Source organism: Microcaecilia unicolor, chromosome 11 (assembly GCF_901765095.1).
Source record: "Microcaecilia unicolor chromosome 11, aMicUni1.1, whole genome shotgun sequence".
Classification (NCBI taxonomy): Eukaryota; Metazoa; Chordata; class Amphibia; order Gymnophiona; family Siphonopidae; genus Microcaecilia; species Microcaecilia unicolor.
In genome coordinates this window covers 194921121-194945751 of record NC_044041.1, presented here as the reverse complement: position 1 = coordinate 194945751, position 24631 = coordinate 194921121, and the positions used below count along the sequence as shown (strand labels likewise).

Genomic DNA, 24631 nt, shown 5'->3' with positions numbered 1-24631 from the left:
TCATGGTGGTGAAGCCATCCCACTATGACTCTGTGCCCCGCCCTTGCGTCAAACGTCATGACGTCGAACGAACCCTTTAACGTTGTGCTGTGACTTCAGAACCTTTGCCAACAGAACGTTAAGGGTGACAACGAAAGAATCGCAAACAAGCTACTCCTCCCCCTGGATGTCCAACAACCAACCCCCGCGCCGCCCCCCCCCAAAGCCAACCACGAAAGACCACAAAAAAAAAGATGCCCCGCTCCAACATGGTCAAGGTGCAACACCCACCCCCGCGCCGCCCCTCCACCAACCCACCCACGAAAAACCAGGCAACAAAATAAGCAACGCAACAACATGCAGATGAAGCAACACCCACCCCCACCCCTACCCACCGACGCGTAGCTTTGCCGCCGGGGAACCCGGAACCCCGCAAGAACAGGTCCTGTCTTCTGACTCCGGCGTGATCTTCAGCATTACTAGCCTCTGCAGGCAGGGCTTCTCTGCATCTGACCTCCTGCACGTGCAGGACGCGCAGGACGTCAGAAGCACAGAACCCCGCCCTGCACAGGCTAGCAGTGCTGAAGATCACGTCGGAGTCAGCACAGCACACAACAGAGGACTTCTGCTGGCGGGATTTCAGGTCCCCAGCCAGAAAAACTATGAGACGGTAGGGTGGGATGGCGGCGGGGGCGGCATTGCGCAGCGGCGGCAGCGGGTGCATCGCGCGGAGAACACTCCAACGAAAACCTTGCTAGCGCCCGTTTCATATGTGTCAGAAACGGGCCTTTTTAGCTAGTTGAAACATTAAGCAGAGATATAAAAGTGAACGACCCCTGAACCCGGCCTGAAGGAGGAGGAGATTTCTGCTCTCTGCCAGTGTCTTGGCTGATACAGCTGGGGATTTATTTATTTTATTTATTTGTTACATTTGTATCCCACATTTTCCCATCTATTTGCAGGCTCAATGTGGCTTACATAGTACCGTAATGGCGATCGCCAATTCCGGTATGAACAAATACAAAGTGATGTTGTGGTAGAATAAAGATCACGTGTAACGGACACATCCATCTCCAAGGAATCCAGAAGCTCCGTTTTGAGTTCTCCCACCTTCTCACCTCTTTAGCTTGGTCTCTTTTACATCATATTTCACCCTCTCTGGTACCCAATTGCCACTGACCAGTCACCCCTCTTCCCATTGCTATTTCAGCATCTTTCTTGTGATGCTCGTTTCCAGATCTCGTCTTCCTCTTTTTGCATCATCCCTCAATTCTCGCTTACCTACTCCTCTCCTTTGATTTGTCCAATTAGGGATCTTAGATGAGCCTCAGAGGATTCTGCAACTCTGCCAGCTCTCGACTCTGCCTGCAGAGGTGGCCTTTTCCAGCAGATATTAGGCTAAAGTCAGTAAGGAGATCCAGTACCATCCAGAGAGGTTGGATGATTAAAGTCGTGTCTCTGAATGTTAAATGAGGCAGATGACAAGGGGGTGCTCCTTATAGAGTGGCCCTGCATTAATGACCAGTTTTAAGAGCAGTAATTAACTCTGCTATACAGACTGTAACAGTAATGACACCAAACTGCACTTTATGAATAATGCAGCCGTGCAAATGAAGCAGACTGTCTACATAATGCATTGGGTAGTAATTAGAACTGTGGATAAATTAGAGCTGTCATTCCTTGCTTCGCATTATGTGCGGTAATACCATTCTCGGGAACCGTGGTAAAGAGAGCGTCCACGGGCATGGGTGACATGAACAGGACGTCTGAGAGGTCTCATCGAACGCAAGCACCTCTTCTCATCGCTTCCGTAAACTTTCACAAAAAGGACCTGCCTCTAGCTATCGCTTATAAACAGAGACCCTTCCCATGCTCAAACACCCCCTCATTCCAGTGTTTAATTACACTTTGAGTGAAGAAATATTTTCTCTGGTTTGTTTTAAATTTGCTACTTTGTAACTTCATTGCATGCCTCCTAGTATTTTTGGAAAGGGTAAACAAGTGATACACATCTACCTGTTCCACTCCACTCAGTATTTTATAGCCCTCTATCCTATCTCCCCTCAGCCCTCTCTTCTCCAAGCTGAAGAGCCCTAGCCGCTTTAGCCTTTCCTCACAGGGAAGTTGTCCCATCCCCTTTGCCAATTTTCATCACCCTTCTCTGTGCCTTTTCTAATTCTGCTATATCTTTTTTGAGACGCAGTGACCAGAACTGCACACAGTATTCGAGGTGCAGTCGTACCATGGAGCGATACAAAGGCATTATAACATTCTCCTTTTTGTTTTCCATTCCTTTCCTAATAATTCCTAACATTCTATTTGCTTTCTTAGCTGCTGCTGCTGCACACTGAGCAGAGGGTTTCAACATATCATCAATGATGACACCTTGATCCCTTTCCTGGTCGGTGACTCCTAATGTGGAACCCTGCATCACGTAATTATAGTTCGTTTTCCTCTTTCCCATATGCCTTACTTTGCACTTGCTCACATTAGACGATCCTCAGGAGCTTAGCCTAGAATGGGTGGCAGAGCTGGTGGTTGGGAGGCGGGGCTAGTGCTGGGCAGACATATACGGTCTGTGCCGGGGCTGGTGGTTGGGCAGCGAGGATAGTGCTGGGCAGACTTATACGGTCTGTGCCAGAGCCGGTGGTGGGTGGCAGGGATAGTGCTGGGCAGACTTATACGGTCTGTGCCAGAGCCGGTGGTGGGTGGCAGGGATAGTGCTGGGCAGACTTATACGGTCTGTGCCAGAGCTGGTGGTTGGGAGGCGGGGTTGTTGGTTGGGAGGTGGGGATAGTGCTGGGCAGACTTATACGGTCTGTGCCAGAGCCGGTGGTGGGTGGCAGGGAGAGTGCTAGGCAGACTTATACGATCTGTGCCAGAGCTGGTGGTTGGGAGGCGGGGTTGGTGGTTGGGAGGCGGGGATAGGGCTGGCCAGACTTATACGGTCTGTGCACTGAAGAGGACAGTACAAATAAAAAAAGTAGCACATATGAATTTATCTTCTTGGGCAGACTGGATGGACCGTGCAGGTCTTTTTCTGCTGTCATCTACTATGTTACTATGTCATCTGCCATTTGAATGCCCAGTCTCCCAGTCTCGTAAGGTCCTCTTGCAATTTTTTCACAATCCTCTTGCGATTTAACAACTTTGAATGACTTTGTGTCATCAACAAATTTAATTACCTCACTAGTTACTCCCATCTCTAGGTCATTTATAAATATGTTTGAAAGCAGCAGTACCAGCACGGACCCCTGAAGAACCCCACTATTCTACTTTTCTCCATTGAGAATACTGACCATTTAACTAGTTCTTAATCCACAATAGGACATTACCTCCAGTCCTATCCCATGACTTTCTAATTACCTCGGGAGTCTTTCATGAGGTACTTTATCAAATGCCTTTTGGAAATTCAGATACACAATATCGTTCGGCTCACCTTTATCCACATGTTTATTCACCCCTTCAAAAGAAATGTAGTAGATTGGTGAGGCAAGATTTCCCTTGACTAAAGCCATATTGGCATTGTGTCATTGATCCATGCCTTTGCATATGCTTTGTAATTTTGTTCTTTATAATAATCTCTACCATTTTGCCTGGCACCAATGTTAGGCTCACCAGTCTATAATTTCCTGGGTCACCTCTGGAACCCTTAAAAAAGCAGGCATTACATTAGCCACCCTCCAATCTTCTGGTACCATGCTTGATTTTACTCTGCAAGTTCATTTTTCAGTTTATTGTTTTATTTATTTTTGTTACATTTGTACCCCGCGCTTTCCCACTTACGGCAGGCTCAATGCGGCTTACATGGGGCAATGGAGGGTTAAGTGACTTGCCCAGAGTCACAAGGAGCTGCCTGTGCCTGAAGTGGGAATCAAACTCAGTTCCTCAGTTCCCCAGGACCAGAGTCCACCACCCTAACCACTAGGCCACTTCTATCAGTACACTGGGATGTATACCATCCAGTCCAGGTGATTTGCTACTCTTCAGTTTATTAAATTGTCCCATAACATCTTCCAGGTTTACAGTAGTAATTTGTTTCGGTTTCTTTGACTCATCAGCATTGAATACCATTTCTGGCACTGATATCGCTCCCACATCTTCCTCGGTGAAGACCAAAAACAAAGAATTAATTTAATCTCTCCGCTAAGGCTTTATCTTCCCTGAGTGTCCCTTTTATCCCTTGGTCATCTAGCGGTCCAATCGATTGTTCTATATTGGAGGTGCTCAAACACCCACAGAGCTGGCTCCTATGTAGGATGAAGAAAGATGTAAGATGGGAGAAGAGGCAAGGAAGGTGGAAGGGATGAGAGGCAAAGAAAATGAAAGGAAATTCATGTGTGAGACAGAAGTATGAGTCCCCTCTTCCTTAAAATTTAGGGGGGAACATTAGAAGGGTGCAATGGGGTGGACAACCTTCCCCCAAACCCCTGCCTATGGCCAAATTTACATACACAAAAAAACAGTACAAACCTGCACACACCCCAGAAAAAGAGGAAAAGGCAGGACTTGCTACCCTTGCTCTGTTCCCAGCAGACTCTGGTGATCTCTTGTTGCAGTGCAGAAGGGCAAAATGTTTCAGCCCTCCCTGCCAAGGTCCCTGCACACAGCAATCCAAGGGACTGACTGGGGGACGGGAGGGAACGCCCAAGATTATTTATAAAAGGCCTCTGCAGCTGCAAGTTACCAGTGCGTTCCAACCACAAAATGTTCTTCAGGCAGTGAAAATAAACAGAACACACATGAAACCTTTTCCAAAGAATCTATTTGTAATTTGTAGCCATAGAGCCTACTGCTTCACCTGGTTTATTTCCTGAATTTGCTTTCTTGTATATTCAGACACCAAGGATGGGAGGGGAAGGGAAGACACCATGCATGAACAAGGTGTATAATTTGTGTATCTGTGAGAAGATGGATATAGATAACAACACATTAAACACCCGTGATATATACACAGTTCATGAACATAGTAACATAGTAGATGACGGCAGAAAAAGACCTGCACGGTCCATCCAGTCTGCCCAACAAGACATATGTGTATACCTTACCTTGATTTGTACCTGTCTTTTTCAGGGCACAGACCGTATAAGTCTGCCCAGCAGTATTTCCCGCCTCCCACCACCGGCTCTGGCACAGACCGTATAAGTCTGCCCTCCACTATCCTTGCCTCCCAACCACCAACCCCTCTTCCCCCCACCTGCTCCGCCACCCAATTTAGAACATTGTAGTGGGATTACAATGGGGTGTAATAAGTAAAATTAAGAGATAGACAGCAACCTAACCTTAATTTGGAAGGGGAAAGATACAATAGGTGTGGGGGGGGGGGGGGTACTGTAGAAGAATAGACCAGACAGTGATAAACTGGAATTCGTTGCCAGAGAATGTGGTAAAGGCAGTTAACTTAGCGAGGTTTAAAAAAGGTCTGGACGGCTTCCTAAAGGAAAAGGCCATAGACCATTATTAAATTGACTTAGGGAAAATCCACTGCTTATTTCTGGGATAAGCAGCATAAAATGAACATGTGCACAGTGGAGTTCCTAGGGTGGCTGACACCCGGGGCAAATCGCCAATGCGCTCCCCCCCCCCGGGTGCAGCGCAACCCCCCACCCCCGGTGAAAGGACACCCCCGGGTGCATTTTTACCTGCTGGGGAGGGTGCCGCAAGCTTGTCGGCTTTGCTCGTTCCATGCTCCCTCTGCCCCGGAACAGGAAGTAACCTGTTCCGGGGCAGAGGAAGCACGGAACGAGCGGAGCCGACAGGCGCGCGGCACGCCCCCAGCGGCGTGCACCGGGGCAGACCGCACCCACCGCCCCCCCCCCCCCCCCTTGGTACACCACTGCATGTGCAGTACACAGGCTACCGGGACACAATGGACCCAATGGACCCAATATTCAGCCCGGTGGAGGGCAGTTCGTTTACTGTCCGCCGCTGGTGTGAAAGCTGGATATTCAATGCCAGGCCATATCCGGTAACCAGAATTGAATATCCGGGTTTATTTTGGCCACTAAAACGTTAGCCAGCTATGCCGCGATTCGGCGTTAACCAATTAATTTTTTTGCAGTTCCATCAAAAATGATGGAACTAGTGTAGTGGAGTTTGAGTTTGCAGGGACGAGGTGGGGATGGAAATGGGGAGCAAACTGTGTCCCCATGTCATTCTCTAATATGAGTGTTCTTCCTTGCTGCTAGTTGAGTGGAAGGCGACAGAGGGCAGTGGTAAACGGAGCTCACTCTGAGGAAGTGGACGCGTTAGCAGTGGTGTGACGCAAGGTTCGTTTTTTGGGGCCGGTTCTTTTTAACATTTTTGAAAGCGATATTGTCGAAGGGCTGTCTGGTAAGGTTTGCCTTTTTTGCAGAGGATACCAAAATCTGCACTAGGGTAGACAGCCTTGATGGTGTGGATATCAAGAGGAAGGACCTAGCGAAGCTTGAAGAGCTGTCCAGAATTTGGCAGCAACAGCTGAGGGAATGGTACAGTTTAAGGGGCAAAGAACCTTTGTGCATGAAAGAGGAGCGGGACTTGGGTGTGATTGTATGTGATGATCTTAAGGTGGCCAAAAAGGTAGAAAAGGCAAAGGCGAAAGCTAGAAGGGGATGTTTGGGTGCATAGGGAGAGGAATGACCAGTAGGAAAAAGGAGGTGATGATGCCCCTGCATAAGACTCTGATGAGACCTCGTTTAGAATATTGTGTACAATTCTGGAGACGTCACCTTCAGAAAGTTATAAACAGGATGGAGTTGGTCCTGAGGGAGGCTACTAAAATGGTCAGTGGTCTTCATCATAAAACATATGAGGACAGAAGTAAAGATCTGAATTTGTGTACTTTGGAAGAAAGGCAAGAGAGGGGAGATAGGATAGAGACATTTAAATACTTATGCGACATGGAGGAGTGGCCTAGTGGTTAGGGTGGTGGACTTTGGTCCTGAGGAACTGAGTTCGATTCCCACTTCAGGCACAGGCAGCTCCTTGTGACTCTGGGCAAGTCACTTAACCCTCCATTGCCCCATGTAAGCCACATTGAGCCTGCCATGAGTGGGAAAGCGTGGGGTACAAATGTAACAAAAATAAAATAGATACTATTGGAGATTCTACATGGAATGTTGCTATTCCACTAGCAACATTCCATGTAGAAGGCTGCGCAGGCTTCTGTTTCTGTGAGTCTGACGTCCTGCACATACGTGCAGGACGTCAGACTCACAGAAGCAGGCTGCGTGGCCACATTGGTGATCCGCAAGGGCTGACTTCTACATGGAATGTTGGAATAGCAACATTCCATGTAGAATCTCAAATAGTAGCAACAGTGGAGGAGTGGCCTAGTGGTTAGGGTGGTGGACTTTGGTCCTGGGGAACTGAGGAACTGAGTTCGATTCCCACTTCAGGCACAGGCAGCTCCTTGTGACTCTGGGCAAGTCACTTAACCCTCCATTGCCCCATGTAAGCCGCACTGAGCCTGCCATGAGGAAGTAACCTGTTCCGGGGCAGAGGGAGCTGCAGCAAACGAGCGAAGTTAGTGAACTCGGAGCCGACAGGCGCGTGCCGTGGCACCCCCCAGCGGCATGCACCCGGGGCAGACTGCCCCCACCGCTCCCCCCCCCCCTTGGTATGCCACTGATTGTATTTGATTTCCTGGAACGACAATATCATAACTAAACTATGTAAGCCACATTGAGCCTGCAAATAGGTGGGAAAATGTGGGATACAAATGCAATAAATAATAACCCACTGGGAACAGATAAAGTACCTGTATATAATATGTGCTTTGATTGTACCACAGAAAGGCAGTATGTGAAGAATATATTTTAATAATGCTTTATTACAATGGGTTAAATTATATAAATTTGGAGGCCTTTTGGATTCCTCCCTGTGCAGCCTCTGAACCCTAGTGGCCAAGTGTGCCCAAGGTCCATCCTTCCCTGAAGCCTCAGCCCTTACTTAAAATACTCTGAGGGTTGGCCTTCCTCCCCATGCTCACCCCATCTGGATGCCCAAGGGGTCTTGGGGTTTATAGGAATAGAAGCAGTTCACACATCCTGCTGTTCTAAAGGCTGTCTCTTTAAAAATGGTGTCCTTTATCCTGAGAGAGCATAGGCTGAAGATGAAAGGGGACAGACTCAGAAGTAGCATGAGCAGTAGCTTACTGGTTAGTGCAGCAGACTTTCAGCCTGGGGAATGGGGGTTTGATTCCTGCTGTAGCTCTGGGTGAGCGGGGACTGTCTTTCTTCTATGTTTGTGCAGCGCTGCATACGCCTTGTAGGGCTATAGAAATGCTAAATAGTAGTAGTAGTAGTCTCTTGTAACCAGAGCTAATATTGTGATGTCATAATGCCTCAGTCCACCAATAAGAGCCAACCTCATCAGTGATGTCACAATGGCTAGATTGTCCTATACTTGGCTCACTTTTATTACATAGCTCTTTGAGCAGGGACTGTCTTTCTTCTATGTTTGTGCAGCGCTGCATAAGCCTTGTAGGGCTATAGAAATGCTAAATAGTAGTAGTAGGGTGAGTCACTTAACCCTCCATTGCCTCAGGTATAAATAATTAACCTGTACATACTATGTAAACTGTTTTGAATACACAAAAACCACAGAAAGGCAGGATATCAAGTCCCATTTCCCTATCTGAGATTCTACATGGAAGGTTGCTAGTGGAGGAGTAGCCTAGTGGTTAGTGTTAACTTAAGTAAGTTAAGTAACGCCTGCAAACATCAAAGGAACGGCTAACACAGGAGTTGACCGTGGCGGTCCTTCTGGACAGGACAGCTTGGCTCAGAAGGTTTTTTTGTTTTATTCTCAGAGGCATTGGGCATTTATACATCTTGTATAATTTACAACTAAACTCTGACCCCTGAGGCAGGCGTTACTTAACGCCGAAACACGGCCCGTGTCGGGTCATCCTATATAATAAAACTCACCCTCAACGTTCTGAAGACACTGACGTCAGTGAAGCCAAGCCACTGACGTCACTTCCTTCAAGACGGGTTCGAAGGGTTCGTGGTGGTGAAGCCACCGAAATCGCCAAGTCTCGGGGGCCCCGCCCTGGCGTCAAACGTGATGACGTCGAAGGCGGAGCAATGGCGTCACACAACGAGGGCGGAGCAATGGCGTACGGTGTGTTCAGGAGGTGCGGAGCAATGGTGTTAGAACGACGAAGGGGTCGGCAGGTAGGTAGGGAGAAGGGGGGGTGTTGGGGAGGAAAACCTTGCTAGCGCCCGTTTCATTTGCTCCAGAAACGGGCCTCTTTTACTAGCTTTTTAATCAAATACTCCTGTTGTCCCAGCCTTGAAGGCCCAGTGTTGCTTTTAATACTATCTACACCTGTGTTGGAAATGTGCCCTGCACGTCTGTTATATGTGTGTTTTCCGCACGTAACAGTACTGTAAAAAGGTATTTTGGAACAATAAACATTCTGCTTTTTTTTTTTTCTTGGGCATGCGCAGAACATTGATGCTTACCGCGAGACCGTTCCGCGCACGCGCTAGGCACTTTCTCTACCAAGATGCGTGTAGACTTTCCGCGTATCACATTTGCATGCAATTTCCTTTGAGCATCGATCGCTGTTCCACGTTTGGTAAATTCGGCGGTGGCTACACACGTTAACGGCGACATTTGAGCATTGGCCTCTCGGTCTCTCTCTTGGATGAGATCGTAAGCTCCTCTTATATGTATCTCTGCAGCATTATGTCTGTCTAATAGCGCTATAGAAGTGATATCTCCGAGCTATATGTTTAATCTGATTGACCTTCCCACCAGAAATATGTCTGAAACTTCACGCACTTACCTCAATCTACATTACCCCAATTGCAAAGGACTCAGATATAAAACCTATTTTGGATCCAATTTCTCCTCCTTAGGTAGCCAACTGTGGAATGCCCTCCCAAGACCTATCAGATCAATCAGTGGCTATTACCCTTCCGGAAATCACTAAAAACCCATCTGTTCAAGCAAGCCTATCCTAATGGCCCAAACTAATCCTATGAATCCCAGTGCCGTAGCGAGGGCAGCTGACACCCGGGGCGGTTTGCCGCTGTGCACCCCCCCCCCCCCCGGGTGCAGCACGGCACCCCTCCCCCCCGGACGCATTCTTACCACTAGAATAGGAAAGGGGGCGGGCGGGAGCGCCGGTCCGCACCGAGTGCACGTCGCTGGGAGCTGCGTCAGCTCCGCTGGTTCCCTGCTCTCTCTGCCCCGGAACAGGAAGTAACCTGTTCCGGGGCAGAGAGAGCAGGGAACCAGCGGAGCCGACCCCCCCCCCCCCCAGCGGCGTGCACCAGGGGCGGACTGCCCCACCGCCCCCCCTTCCTATGCCACTGATGAATCCTACTACCCATCACATATCCAGGAGACAACGACAATGACCTTGACTATCTTTCCAACCAAAATTCCATTTGCTTATCCTGTACCCATCCCCCTCCCGCCTCTTCTACCCTTGTTTGCACCTCTCCTACTCCTTCACCCCTGTCCTTCTCTACCTACCTGTCACTTTTGTTATTCTGTTATATTTAACTTTTATTTTCTAATCAAAATCCTGTAATCCCTATTACTATGTAAGCCGCATTGAACACGCTTTGAGTGGGACAGCGCAGGGTACAAATGTAATAATAATAAGTAGCAGTACCTGACTTGGGTTCCTCGGTCCTTGCGTTTCTTCTCTTTCCACCTATCTTTGGCCTTTCCGTCCAGTTCTGTTAGGGGGTCAATTGCCATCCTGGCCTCCCCCTTCTCCACATCTTTGAGGTTGGCTTCCCTCCTAGAGAAGAGTTTCAGGAGATTCCGCCTTATGCCCCCTTTCTTGGGTGCCGGTGCCCCCGATGCCATGAGAAGAGAGACAGGTTTGGATCAGAAACCTGGGAAAGTGGCAGCCTAGAGGGGGCAACAGGGACTCCGGCCGGTCGCTCCAGAAACTGGCTTTCTTTAGCCACAAGCTAATTGTTCTCTGCGTCTGCATGTGGGTTTTAATTTTTGCCTTTACAAATTGGTCTTCCAGACTGACATCCAACCAGCACAGAGGGGGCAGGGGTTCTGCCGCAAAGGTGGCAAGTAGGATCCCAGATAGCTAGCCCTTTCTGGAGAAGCTCCAGCTGATGACTGACTGAGGCAGGAGCAGAGGTGGGTTTTTCTTGCTGCTCTTTTTCCATACCTGACTTGTCACCTGAGGCTCTATCCAGCCAGGGAGCAGGAACTCTGGGCAGTCACATGTAAACCCAACAGCAAACAGACAGGTGTGCTTCGAAGCAGGAGGTGGAGTGGGGGGGGGGGGGGGGTGAGGATTAAAACTGAGCTCAACCCTCCTAGTGCAAACAGTGTGAATCTCACCTGTTTCATTGTTTTGGCCGACCAGTTTGTGTGTGTGGCTGATGACACCAGCTGGAACTGAAAGCCGAGAAGCTGCGGGAATATGAAAATGTAAATAATATGATGAGATAAGAGTATTTAGCAAATGCTGCTGTGAGCAGAGCATCTCACTGCTGGTGTAAGTCTCTCACTGCTGGAGCGAGTATCTCACTACTGGTAACAGGTCTTTTGGGGACTGGCCTGGGTGGGTGAAAACGGATTGGAAATGTACCTTTGCCTTGGGACCCACAGCTAATGGCTAGAGAAAAGAATATGTAATTAAAAAAAAAAAAAGATTTAAAGGATCATTTCCCTGTCCCTCTCTTTAGAGTTTTGCAGAGAATCCAAGGGCATGTGAGAACATTGGCGGAGGGGGGGGGGGGGGGGGGGGAGGTCTCAGGCTGCTGCAGTGTAACCACAGCCCTCAGATCCACATCCAGGACCTAGTAAGAAGGGGGCTTCAATCGTTCATACTACATACACTTGTTTCCTTATTTACACCCAGAAACAAACACCAATCCAATGGACCATCCAGCTGGGAACAGAGGGGCAGGGGCAGGTACAACTCTAATCATAAGCACATAAGCACCGCCATACTAGGAAAAGACCAAGGGTCCATCAAGCCCAGCATCCTGTCTCCGACAGCAGCTAATCCAGGGTTCAAGAACCCGGCAAAACCCATTAAAAAGTTTTCTTTTAATAATGTTCAATGGACTTTTCCCTCAGGAATCTGTCCAAACCCCCTTTAAACTCCGCAAGGCCAGCTGCTGTCACTACATTCTCTGGCAACGAGTTCCAGAGTCTAACTACACGCTGAGTAAAGAAAAACTTTCTCCTATTTGTTTTAAATCTACCATATTCTAGCTTCATCTTGTGTCCCTTGGTTCTGTTGTTGTTTGAAAGTGTAAACAAACGCTTCACATCTGTCCGCTCTACTCCGCTCATTATTTTGTAAACTTCTATCATATCACCCCTCAGCCGCCTTTTCTCCAAGCTGAAGAGCCCTAACCTTCTCAGCCTTTCCTCATAGGGAAGTCGTTCCATCCCTTTTATCATTTTCGTCGCCCTTCTCTGCACCTTCTCCAATTCCTTTATATCTTTTTTGAGATGCGGCAACCAGAATTGGACACAATATTCGAGGTGCGGTCGCACCATGGAGCGATACAACGGCATTATAACATCCTGGTGTTTGTTTTCCATCCCTTTCCTAATAATACCCAACATTCTGTGCGCTTTCTTAGCCACCGCAGCACACTGAGCAGAAGTTTTAAATGTCTTATCCATGATGACTCCCAGATCCCTTTCTAGGTCTGTGACTCCTAACGCGGAACCTTGCATGACATAGCTGTAATTCGGGTTCCTCTTACCCACATGCATCACTTAGTCCCCTTGTTGGGCAAACTGCATGGACTGTCCAGGTCTTTATCTGCTGCATGTTACCATATTCTGACTTCAGTGCCCATCAGGTCCCAGATAGGAATGTCCTTTCCATATTAAAAGTGGAACATGGCAATGTCTAAAGCTTTCCAGCTAAGTAACAGTTAAATGCCCTCTAGAAACATATCAAAACCTGTTTTAAACTCAGCTAAATTATTAGCCTTGATGTTTTCATGCTGCATTTTCCAGTGATTAATTGTGTTTTCTAGAATTTATGCAAGCTTCATGGAGCGTCCCGTACTACTAATACTGTTACACATACCTACCCACATGAATGCACACAACCCTGTCTCATATAGTACAATACATATGCTGTTTTTCAATACTCACACAGAGAGCAATACACAGCCCTGTAATAACCCTAAAGTCACACACCTCCCACACCTAAAACTGGTCTCTCCACTTTGCCATTTAGCACTAATGTAAAACATTCTTATTATTTTTGAGGAGTGAGAAATTACACAACCTGTTCCATTGTTTCTACTGTCTCTCAAGATCTTCCTTAAACTATGAAAAAAGATATAGTGGAATTAGAAAAGGTACAGAGAAGGGCGACGAAAATGATAAAGGGGATGGTACGGCTTCCCTATGAGGAAAGGCTGAAGCGTCTAGGGCTCTTCAGCTTGGAGAAGAGACAGCTGAGGGGAGATATGATAGAGGTCTATAAAATAATGAGTGGATTGGAACGGGTAGATGTGAATCGTTTGGTTATTCTTTCCAAAAATACTAGGACTAGGGGGCATGCGATGAAGCTACAAAGTAGTAAATTTGAAACAAATCGGAGACAATTTTTCTTCAGTCAATGTGTAATTAAACTCTGGAATTCAGTGCCAGAGAATGAGGTAAAGGCAGTTAGCTTAGCAGGGTTTAAAAAAGATTTGGATGGCTTCCTAAAGGAAAAGTCCATAGAGCATTGTTAAAATGGGGGAAATCCACTGCTTATTTCTGGGATAAGCAGCATAAAATGTACTGAGCTTTTTGGGGATCTTGCCAGGTATTTGTGACCTGGAATGGCCACTGTTGGAAACAGGATGCTGAGCTTGATGGACCTTTGGTCTGTCCCAGTGTGGCAGTACTTAAGACACATGTCCCACACACAGCTGTGTGTGACCCCTGCTCTACCCCTTGCAGCATACAATGAGACAATATCTGACCACCCTCTCTAACCCCTGTCACATTCCCTACCACTGTATCTAACCTCTTTCCTATCCCTCGTCACATACGCCACAGCTGTGTCTGAATCCTGCTCTAACCATCGTCGGGTACACCTACATCTGGTTCCTACTTCTATATTGTACAAAATCTTTTCAGCCTCTGACTTGGATATAAAGTTACTTCCCAGTTATCAGTCTCACTTATTTTGTATTTTATTTGTCTCCAAAGTCCCAAAGATATGTGTGTTGGCTCCTGTCCAAAGTCCTGGTGGGTCCTACCTCAGATCCCCTCTTCTAGCTTTGCTCTGCTCAGTAATGCTCAGTACGACCATAAGAGGGCACTAGGTTATAGTATAAGTGGACTAGAGGGATACTGGTGGAAGGTCAACTTACCCTAATAGTTTTAGCACTTTCAGCATATGAAAGCAAGGTCAGCATTCCCACATTCATTGTTCAGCATTTTTCCTGCCCTGTCCCCCCCACCTTCACACTTAAAGCTGTCATTTGAAGCATGAGTGCAGCAGACTCTAATCCTGGGGAACTGGGTTGGATGCCCACTGCAGCTTCTTGTGACTCTGGGCAAGTCACTTAACCCTCCATTGCCCCAGGTACAAATAAGTACCTGTATATACTCTGTAAACCGCTTTGAATGGAGTTGCAAAAAAACACAGAAAGGTGGTATATCAAGTCCCATTTCCCTTTCCCTATTTACATGGTAACATAGTAGATGACGGCAGAGAAAGACCTGCACGGTCCATCCAGTCTGCCCAACAAGATAAAGTCATATGTGCTACTTTTTGTGTATACCTGACCTTGATTTCTATCTAAACAGTTAGTCCAGATTAGATCAGATGTGAATATTTTTAGTGTTATGGAGGAAACGCCTCAAACCAAAAGAGAACACTCTATCGTTGATCTCTCAACATACAAGAGGTCTCTTTAATCATCATGGGCAAAAACCTCCTAATAGAGAGCTAATTCTTAGTGGTTCTACCAGATAACACTTATCTCTCAATCCCGTAGTCGCTTAAACACCTCCCATGGCCCAACTTTCAAACTCTGCTTCAGGGTCTGTGGTGTTTGACCAGGAGAATATATGTGTATATAGTATCTATTTTATTTTTGTTACATTTGTACCCTGCACTTTCCCACTCATGGCAGGCTCAATGCGGCTTACATGGGGCAATGGAGGGTTAAGTGACTTGCCCAGAGTCACAAGGAGCTGCCTGTGCCTGAAGTGGGAATTGAACTCAGTTCCTCAGGACCAAAGGCCACCACCCTAACCACTAGGCCACTCCAAATCTTCCCTCTGTTTGCTCATTCATTCCCTTGTTATTTTGTGCCTTGACTACTGTAATTCTATTCTTCATGGCCTACTGAAATATCAACAGCGTCGCTTACAACTGGTTCAAAATATTTCTGTTAAACTGATATATGACGCTAGAAAGTACTATAGTGTCTTTCCTTTACTTTATCATGAACACAAGCTCCCAATACGATACCGTATTTTCTTTAAGATTCTCATCGTAACTTTTCAAGTTCTCCACTCTGATATTCCACGCTTTCTATTCAAACATCTTACCCTCTACTCTCCAATCAGTTCATTATGCTCATCTCAGCAGTCCCTCCTTATGGTACCTACCTTTCTCCAGATTTGTTCACGTTCAGCTAGAACATCTGCTTTTTCAATAGTTTCCCTTCCCCTCTGGAACAACATATCTTTTTATCTTCGGTCCGAACTTTTCCTTTTAAGGTCCCTTAAGACCCATTTCTTTTCTCAAGCTTTTCCACTTGAGCATAAACGTAAGTACATAAGTATTGCCATACTGGGACAGACCAAAGGTCCATCAAGCCCAGCATCCTGTTTCCAACAGTGGCCAATCCAGGTCACAGATACCTGGCACAGTGGCGTTCCTACGGGGGCTGACACACGGGGCGGATCGCCGATGCGCCCTGCCCCCCCGGATGCAGCGCGACGCCCCCCCCCCCCGGTGAAAGAACCCCCGATCCCCCGACGAAAGAAACCCCCCCACGGGTGCACGCCGCTGGGGGGGGGGGTGCCGCGCGCCTGCCGGCTCTTCGTTTTCATGCTCCCTCTGCCCCGGAACAGGAAGTAACCTGTTCCGGGGCAGAGGGAGCATGAAAACGAAGAGCCGACAGGCGCGCGGCACCCCCCCAGCGGCGTGCACCCGGGGCGGACCGCCCCCACCGCCCCCCCCCCCTTGGTACGCCACTGACCTGGCAAGATCACCAAAAAGTTCAATACATTTTGTGCTGCTTATCCCAGAAATAAGCAGTGGATTTTCCCCAAGTCAATTTAATAATGGTCTATGGACTTTTCCTTTAGGAAGCCGTCCAGACCTTTTTTAAACCCCGCTAAGTTAACTGCCTTTACCACATTCTCTGGCAACGAATTCCAGTTTATCACTGTCTGGTCTATTCTTCTACAGTACCCCACCCCCCCCCCCCACACACACCTATTGTATCTTTCCCCTTCCAAATTAAGGTTAGGTTGCTGTCTATCTCTTAATTTTACTTATTACACCCCATTGTAATCCCACTACCTTATGTTCTCATTTTAGAATTTGTTTTATTGTGAACCGCTTAGATAACTTTGTTTATTTGCGGTATATTAAATAAGCTTGAACTGTGGGATGAACCTCGCTCACCAAAGGAAAGCCTGGGTTACCTTCAGCCTAACCCTCTGATTTGCTCAGTGGCTCTCTCCAAATAACAATCCCCTAAAGTAGTAACTTTCTCATTGCTGGTAACCAGCGGGGGAGAGGGGGGGGGGGGTAGGATAAATCATCCCTATACTGCAAGTGCCAGGGCCCTTCCTGTCAAATGAGGAATTGGCATCAGACACAGATGGGATTACTTATTTCACATTGCATAGGAGTGGCCTAGTGGTTAGAGCACCGGTCTTGCAATCCAGAGGTGGCTGGTTCAAACCCCACTGCTGCTCCTTGTGATCTTGGGCAAGTCACTTAATCCTCCATTGCCTCAGGTACAAAGTTAGATTGTGAGCCCTCCTGGGACAGAGAAATATCCAGAGTACCTGAATGTAACTCACCTTGAGATTCTACATGGAATGTTGCTACTATAGGAGATCCTACATGGAATGTTAATGTTGCTATTCCACTAGCAACATTCCATGTAGAAGCCTGCCCTTGCAGATCAGCAACGTGGCTGCGCAGGCTTCTGTTTCTGTGAGTCTGATGTCCTGCACATACAGTGGGGGAAATAAGTATTTGATCCCTTGCTGATTTTGTAAGTTTGCCCACTGACAAAGACATGAGCAGCCCATAATTGAAGGGTAGGTTATTGGTAACAGTGAGAGATAGCACATCACAAATTAAATCCGGAAAATCACATTGTGGAAAGTATATGAATTTATTTGCATTCTGCAGAGGGAAATAAGTATTTGATCCCCCACCAACCAGTAAGAGATCTGGCCCCTACAGACCAGGTAGATGCTCCAAATCAACTCGTTACCTGCATGACAGACAGCTGTCGGCAATGGTCACCTGTATGAAAGACACCTGTCCACAGACTCAGTGAATCAGTCAGACTCTAACCTCTACAAAATGGCCAAGAGCAAGGAGCTGTCTAAGGATGTCAGGGACAAGATCATACACCTGCACAAGGCTGGAATGGGCTACAAAACCATCAGTAAGACGCTGGGCGAGAAGGAGACAACTGTTGGTGCCATAGTAAGAAAATGGAAGAAGTACAAAATGACTGTCAATCGACAAAGATCTGGGGCTCCACGCAAAATCTCACCTCGTGGGGTATCCTTGATCATGAGGAAGGTTAGAAATCAGCCTACAACTACAAGGGGGGAACTTGTCAATGATCTCAAGGCAGCTGGGACCACTGTCACCACGAAAACCATTGGTAACACATTACGACATAACGGATTGCAATCCTGCAGTGCCCGCAAGGTCCCCCTGCTCCGGAAGGCACATGTGACGGCCCGTCTGAAGTTTGCCAGTGAACACCTGGATGATGCCGAGAGTGATTGGGAGAAGGTGCTGTGGTCAGATGAGACAAAAATTGAGCTCTTTGGCATGAACTCAACTCGCCGTGTTTGGAGGAAGAGAAATGCTGCCTATGACCCAAAGAACACCGTCCCCACTGTCAAGCATGGAGGTGGAAATGTTATGTTTTGGGGGTGTTTCTCTGCTAAGGGCACAGGACTACTTCACCGCATCAATGGGAGAATGGATGGGGCCATGTACCGTACAATTCTGAGTGACAACCTCCTTCCCTCCGCCAGGGCCTTAAAAATGGGTCGTGGCTGGGTCTTCCAGCACGACAATGACCCAAAACATACAGCCAAGGCAACAAAGGAGTGGCTCAGGAAGAAGCACATTAGGGTCATGGAGTGGCCTAGCCAGTCACCAGACCTTAATCCCATTGAAAACTTATGGAGGGAGCTGAAGCTGCGAGTTGCCAAGCGACAGCCCAGAACTCTTAATGATTTAGAGATGATCTGCAAAGAGGAGTGGACCAAAATTCCTCCTGACATGTGTGCAAACCTCATCATCAACTACAGAAGACGTCTGACCGCTGTGCTTGCCAACAAGGGTTTTGCCACCAAGTATTAGGTCTTGTTTGCCAGAGGGATTAAATACTTATTTCCCTCTGCAGAATGCAAATAAATTCATATACTTTCCACAATGTGATTTTCCGGATTTAATTTGTGATGTGCTATCTCTCACTGTTACCAATAACCTACCCTTCAATTATGGGCTGCTCATGTCTTTGTCAGTGGGCAAACTTACAAAATCAGCAAGGGATCAAATACTTATTTCCCCCACTGTACGTGCAGGACGTCAGACTCACAGAAACAGAAGCCTGCACGGCCACATTGCTGATCTGCAAGGGCAGGCTTCTACATGGAATGTTACTAGTGGAGGAGTAGCCTAGTGGTTAGAGCAGTGGTCTTACAATCCAGAGGTGGCCGGTTCAAATCCCACTGCTGCTCCTTGTGATCTTGGCCAAGTCACTTAACCCTCCATTGCCTCAGGTACAAACTTAGATTGTGAGCCCTCCTGGGACAGAGAAATATCCAGAGTACCTGAATGTAACTCACCTTGAGAAACTACTGAAAAGGTATGAGCAAAATCTAAATAAATAAAATAAATAGTCACACCTATTCTCCTCCTTGCAAGATCAACTGGAATTACTAAGAAAAAAAAAATCATACAGCCACTACTTTCACACATCAGCAACTTAAAAGAGTGAGGAGCAATTATAACTTTCTTTAAACAAAGGGATCGGGAATGGGGCCAGGGGCAGCCTCCACCTTTCAATCTAGCTGCAATGGGAAAAAGCAACCAGGTTTCAAGAAGGTTCAGGGTTGGTGACAAATAATTCCAAGCTGGCAGGAGGACAGCACTGTCTCTAAGGGGTACCTCTGAGAGAATTTACAAGGGATCCAAATACCAGGCAGAGGCAGAAGAGGCGATGGATGGTCAAATGCTGCTAGAGGGACCTGCTGGTGAAATGCATTGAACTGTGTGAGAGTACAGAGTGAAAGGGCTGTCTTTTCTTTTAACCAAAACGAGAACCATGCCAACAGTATTTGAGAAAAAACTGTACCTACAGGGTGTGTTCTGTAATCAGGGGCGTAGCCAGACAACAGATTTTGGGTGGGCCTAGGCAAGAAGTGGGTGGGCACCAAGTGTTCCCCTTCCCCCCCAACCACCAAAAAAATATCTCAGCTGGCGGGAAAACGCTTCTTTCCACCTTGGCAGTCTGCAGCAGGCATGCCCTGAAAACTGAGAATGCACAGGTGCCGGTATCATGGAGAGTAGCGTTTTCGTTACCATCAGGGGGAAGTCTTCAGCTGGTAGAGCTTGGGATCCCCACCAGATACCACTAAACGTGTGCTACTGTTGGGTGGGCCTGAGCCCTAAATGGATGGGCCCTGGCCCACCCAAGCCCACCCGTGGCTACGCCACTGTCTGTAATGCTTCAACAGCGCTGAGAACAAGCTGTAATTCCTCCTATGCAGTTAACCAGTATTTTCCAGCCATATCCTGGAGGCGTCTAATCAGTCTGCTTTCAGGATATCCATAATGAATATGCATGTGGTAGATTAGCATACAAGTTTATCTCATGCATATAAATCCAACTGGCTAGGTATACCTCCAGGAGAAAGCTGGGGAACAATACATTACAAATTTGACATTTGCTTTAAAATTCTCTCAGCTGTTCCACCTACCTTGCATATTCTTTGTGGATATTGTGAAGCTGGAGGATCCCCCAGGACAAGTTTATGACTCACTGACTTAGATCATTGTTCAAGAGGCAAAGGAGAAGCACATCGCATCCTCCCCCCCCCCCCCCCTTGCGGCTTGGCCAGTTTGTCATTGTGGTGCAAGAGAGATCACTCATATCTACATCTGCAGGAGCTTTATTCGATAATTTCCCATCAGCTGTTTCTCCTTCCTCCCCTCTCCAAAGCATGCGCTCACTGTAACCCCACTCAAATGTTGCTTACAGCTAGTCAGTGGCGTTCCTAGGGGGGAGCGGTGGGTGCATGCCGCTGAGGGGGTGCCACGTGCCTGTCGGCTCCGCTTGTTCCGTGCTCCCTGTTCCGGGGCAGAGGGAGCATGGAACGAGCAAAGCCGACAGGTGCGCGGCACCCCCCCCCCCCCCAGCAGGTAAAAATGCACCCGGGGGTGTCGTTTCGACGGGGGGGGGGGCACTGCACCCGGGGGGGGGCGCATCGGCGATCCGCCCTGGGTGTCAGCCGCCCTAGGAACGCCACTGAAGCTAGTTCCCCTCTCATTTCTGCTCAGTAAATGACCCAGTGGTTACCAACACGCTTCATTCCTCTTGTGACAGAACAGTGTGTTTTAAACCTGTTAAAGCCTTTATTAAACCTTGAAGTGCATTTCTCTAGTTTGGCCAGCAGGTGGTGCATGTTTTATGTTAAAGCTGTTATAAAAAAAATGAACGCTCTCTTTTCACTCAGTGCAGAAGTGAATCTACAGGACTGTGAGCAGTATACTTTTAAAACTTGTTGACTGGGCTCTGATTGGCCTGGAGCTTGAAATTACCCAGTAGTTACTGGGTGTTGCTTCAGTTTCAGCCCGGGAAAAGAGAGAGACAGATCTCTTTGCTGAGGCTTGGTGAACAGTTATGTGTCCTGCTCTCCCCACGTACCTTTTAGGAAGTAACCATATGTTTGGTTAGTGTTATAATTGATCCATATTTCAGTTACCTGTTATTGTTTGCACATTTTTTTGTTCATTGTTCAGGTGTGACAGTAAACCTGTTTAGTTTGTTGACGCTGCTTGTCTGGACTGATAAAGAATCCTGGTGGTTTGTGTGTTGAGTCTATGAGTTCTTTCTGGGAACTGTGAGACCACTGGGAGTGTGGCCCCAGTAACCTAGAAATCAGGCCGCTGGCCATTTAAATCGTCTGTCCAGGGCTAACTGGAAAATTTCAGCGGCACTGAACTGGATACTGCTACTGAATATGCCCTGTTAGTTCTCAAGCTGAAACCGGCTATTTGGGGGCATTCCGGGGGTGAGTTGGCACTACCCACTTCCAATAACTGCACAAAACGCTTTACGCGTTCTTCATAGCCGATTAAGTGCCAAATATTGCACTTAGGGGTCCTTTTACTAAACTGTGGGGAAAAGGGCACTGCGGTGGTGGTGGGGGGGGATTTTTCCTGCAGTGGGTAAAAAGCCCCTAAAAAATGGCCATGCCGTAAGATTATTCTTACCACATGGCTGTGCGGGGGGGGGGGGGGGGGGGAGCACTTACTGCCACCTATTGAGGTGGCGGTAAGGGCTCCCAGGGTAACCCGGCGGTAAAGCGAACGGCAATGCCTGATTACCACCGGGTTAGCACTGCGCTATAAAGTAATAAAAATGGCGCACACTCAAGGTGGAACTGCTGCCGGCATCCACATCGGGCAGCAGTGGTTCCAAGTTAGCATGCGGTAAGCCTGTGTTGGGCTTACGGATGCTTTGTAAAAGGGTCCTTTAACCAGCTAGATTTTAGCCAGATCCCAATACTGGGACATTCAATGCCAGAGCCCAGACGTGGCCCAGCATTGAATTTCCAGATTTAATACCAATGGCAGTCGGCAAAATGTCGATCGCCACCAGCTGAATGTTGCACCTCAGGTTTTCAGGATATCCAATCTATCTTATGCATATTCAGTGAGGATATACTGAAAACCAGACTGGCTGGGTGTGCCCCGAGGACTGGTTGAGAAGCACTGCATTATGGGACCTGCAGCATTCATTTTAATGGGTAGAATCAGGGATTAGAAATATCACACTATGCTGTTCACATCGAGCCAGTCAGGTTCTCAGGATATCCACAATGAATATGCATGTTCATAAATTTGCATGCACTGCTTCCATTCTATGCAAATCTCTCTCATGCATATTCATTGTGGATATCCTGAAAACCTGACTGGCTAGGTGTGTCCTGGCTTGAGAATCCTTACTTTAGATGACGGATAGCTATGGAGTGGAGGAATAGCCTAATGGTAGTGCAGTGGGCTGAGAACTTGGTTCAAATCCCACTGTGGCTCCTCCTGGTACCCCTGGACAAGTCACTTAACCCTCTATATTACCCTAGGTACAAAAATTAGATTGTGAGCCCACTAGGGACAGAGAAAATACCTGCATATAATAACCACAGAAAGAGTGAACATCAAAATTCATAACCCTATGTAGGAGTTTAGAATGGAAGTTATCAAAGGTGAAGCCACTATGCAATCCCCCAGTACTCTGCCACTGATTCTGTGGCACCTGTAAGTGGTGTGAAATGCACAACCTGTGGTACACAGGAAGGCTGAAGAGTGCAGAAAACCGCTGAGAGCTGGAGGCAGTGGAACCTCAGTGCTACAGGGGAGAGGTACAGCTAGACTGGGGCAGGAAGGCTGAAGCTATTTCTAAGAAGTGTCTTCCGAAATAATTCCACGGCAAGCCAAGCTAACCTTGGGGAAATGTGAGGTAAGCGAAAGACATTCCGCTCCTTGTGAGAAAGAAGCAGACATAAGGAGCTGAGCTGGTCTCTGGTGTCAGAAGGAGAAGTTCTCACACTATGGCTTCCTGTTTCCTAGTTTACACTAGTGGGCAGTTCGGTTGGGGTGAAAAGTGTCATTTTTCCTGTTACGGAAGGGGTGGACAATATCAGAGAAAGAAATTCTCAGGAATCTGATAACTGCTACTTTCAGGTCTGGTGCACAGACAAGTTCCTTTAGAGCAATAAGGTCTGTCTCAAACTTAAAAGAGATTAGATAGCTAAGGTTGTTAACTGGATCCAGATTTTCAGCACAGTGAATCCAGTCCTGGTTTTAATCTGGCGCTTTCATTTCCCTAAGAAAAGCAATACTAAGAGGGTCATTTTATAATTGGGTGTCCGTATCTATACGCCACTTGAGTACATAAATGTACAGAATAATGTCACTTTCACGGGTGGGAAAATGTGGGATACAAATGCAATCTACTATAATAATTTGCACCTCCAACCATAAGAGCCGACTTTGTGGGTGCCCACAATAATTGAGAAAATTCCTTGTATGTGTCCAAGGAGGGGTTGCTGATCTGCAAGGGCAGGCTTCTACATGGAATGTTGCTAGTGGAATAGCAACATTAACATTCCATGTAGAATCCCAAATAGTAGCAACAGAATCTCAATAGTAGCAACATTCCATGTTGTTGTTATATTTGTACCCCGCGCTTTCCCACTCATAGTAGGCTCAATGCGGCTTACATATTATATACAGGTACTTATTTGTACCTGGGGCAATGGAGGGTTAAGTGACTTGCCCAGAGTCACAAGGAGCTGCAGTGGGAATTGAACCCAGTTCCCCAGAATCAGAGTCCACTGCACTAACCACTAGGCTACTCCTCCACTCACATGCCAATTATTAAGGGGCCCTTTTACTTAGCCGCGTAAGCCTCTATGCGTGCCCAACGCACGCCAAAATGGAGTTACCACATGGCTCTTTCGGTAATTTCATTTTTGGCAAGCGTAGGTCATTACTGCCTGGATTCTTTACCGCTAGGTCAATGGCTAGTGGTAAGGTCTCAGACCCAAAATGGACGCGCGGCGATTTTGATTTTGCTGCACGTCCGTTTTCAGCAAAATCCCCCCCCCCCCCCCCCCCCAAGGCCTTTTTTTTTTTTTTACAGGCATGCTGAAAAATGGATCGGCGCGTGCCCAAAACCCGTGCCTACGCTACCGCAAGCCATTTTTCAGCGCACCTTAGTAAAAAGAACCCTCAGTGTTTTACCTACCAGATCTTCTATATCTCATATCCCAGAGTATTGTAAACAATGGACCACATGTTCCTTCCACTCTTATACATAAGTAATGCCACACTGGGAAAAGACCAAGGGTCCATCGAGCCCAGCATCTTGTCCACGACAGCGGCCAATCCAGGCCAAGGGCACCTGGCAAGCTTCCCAAACGTACAAACATTCTATACGTTATTCCTGGAATTGTGGATTTTTCTCAAGTCCATTTAGTAGCGGTTTGTCCTTTAGGAAACCGTCTAACCCCTTTTTAAACTCTGCCAAGCTAACCGCCTTCACCACACATACATCGAAAAGCCAACCACCATTTTTTCACTCAACTATTATTTGTAAGCAATCTCATTGGGCACGCTGGTCAAAATACATTTATATTAAAAAAAAATCATGACATTTAATCTTTAACGTACGCTTCATAATTTCACCTCGCC

At 47.3% G+C, this 24631-nt stretch overlaps 1 protein-coding gene across 1 annotated transcript in view; it reads right to left on the bottom strand.

The window, feature by feature from the left end:
• The window catches only part of LOC115481181, a 57671-nt gene extending 46543 nt beyond the window's left edge, over positions 1-11128 (bottom strand). Inside the window, exon 1 of the mRNA XM_030220248.1 lies at positions 10595-11128. Coding sequence (XP_030076108.1) covers positions 10595-10794 — 200 coding nt within the window. The 5' untranslated portion in view covers positions 10795-11128. The remainder of the gene's footprint in view (positions 1-10594) is intronic.
• Positions 11129-24631: the final 13503 nt, after the last annotated feature.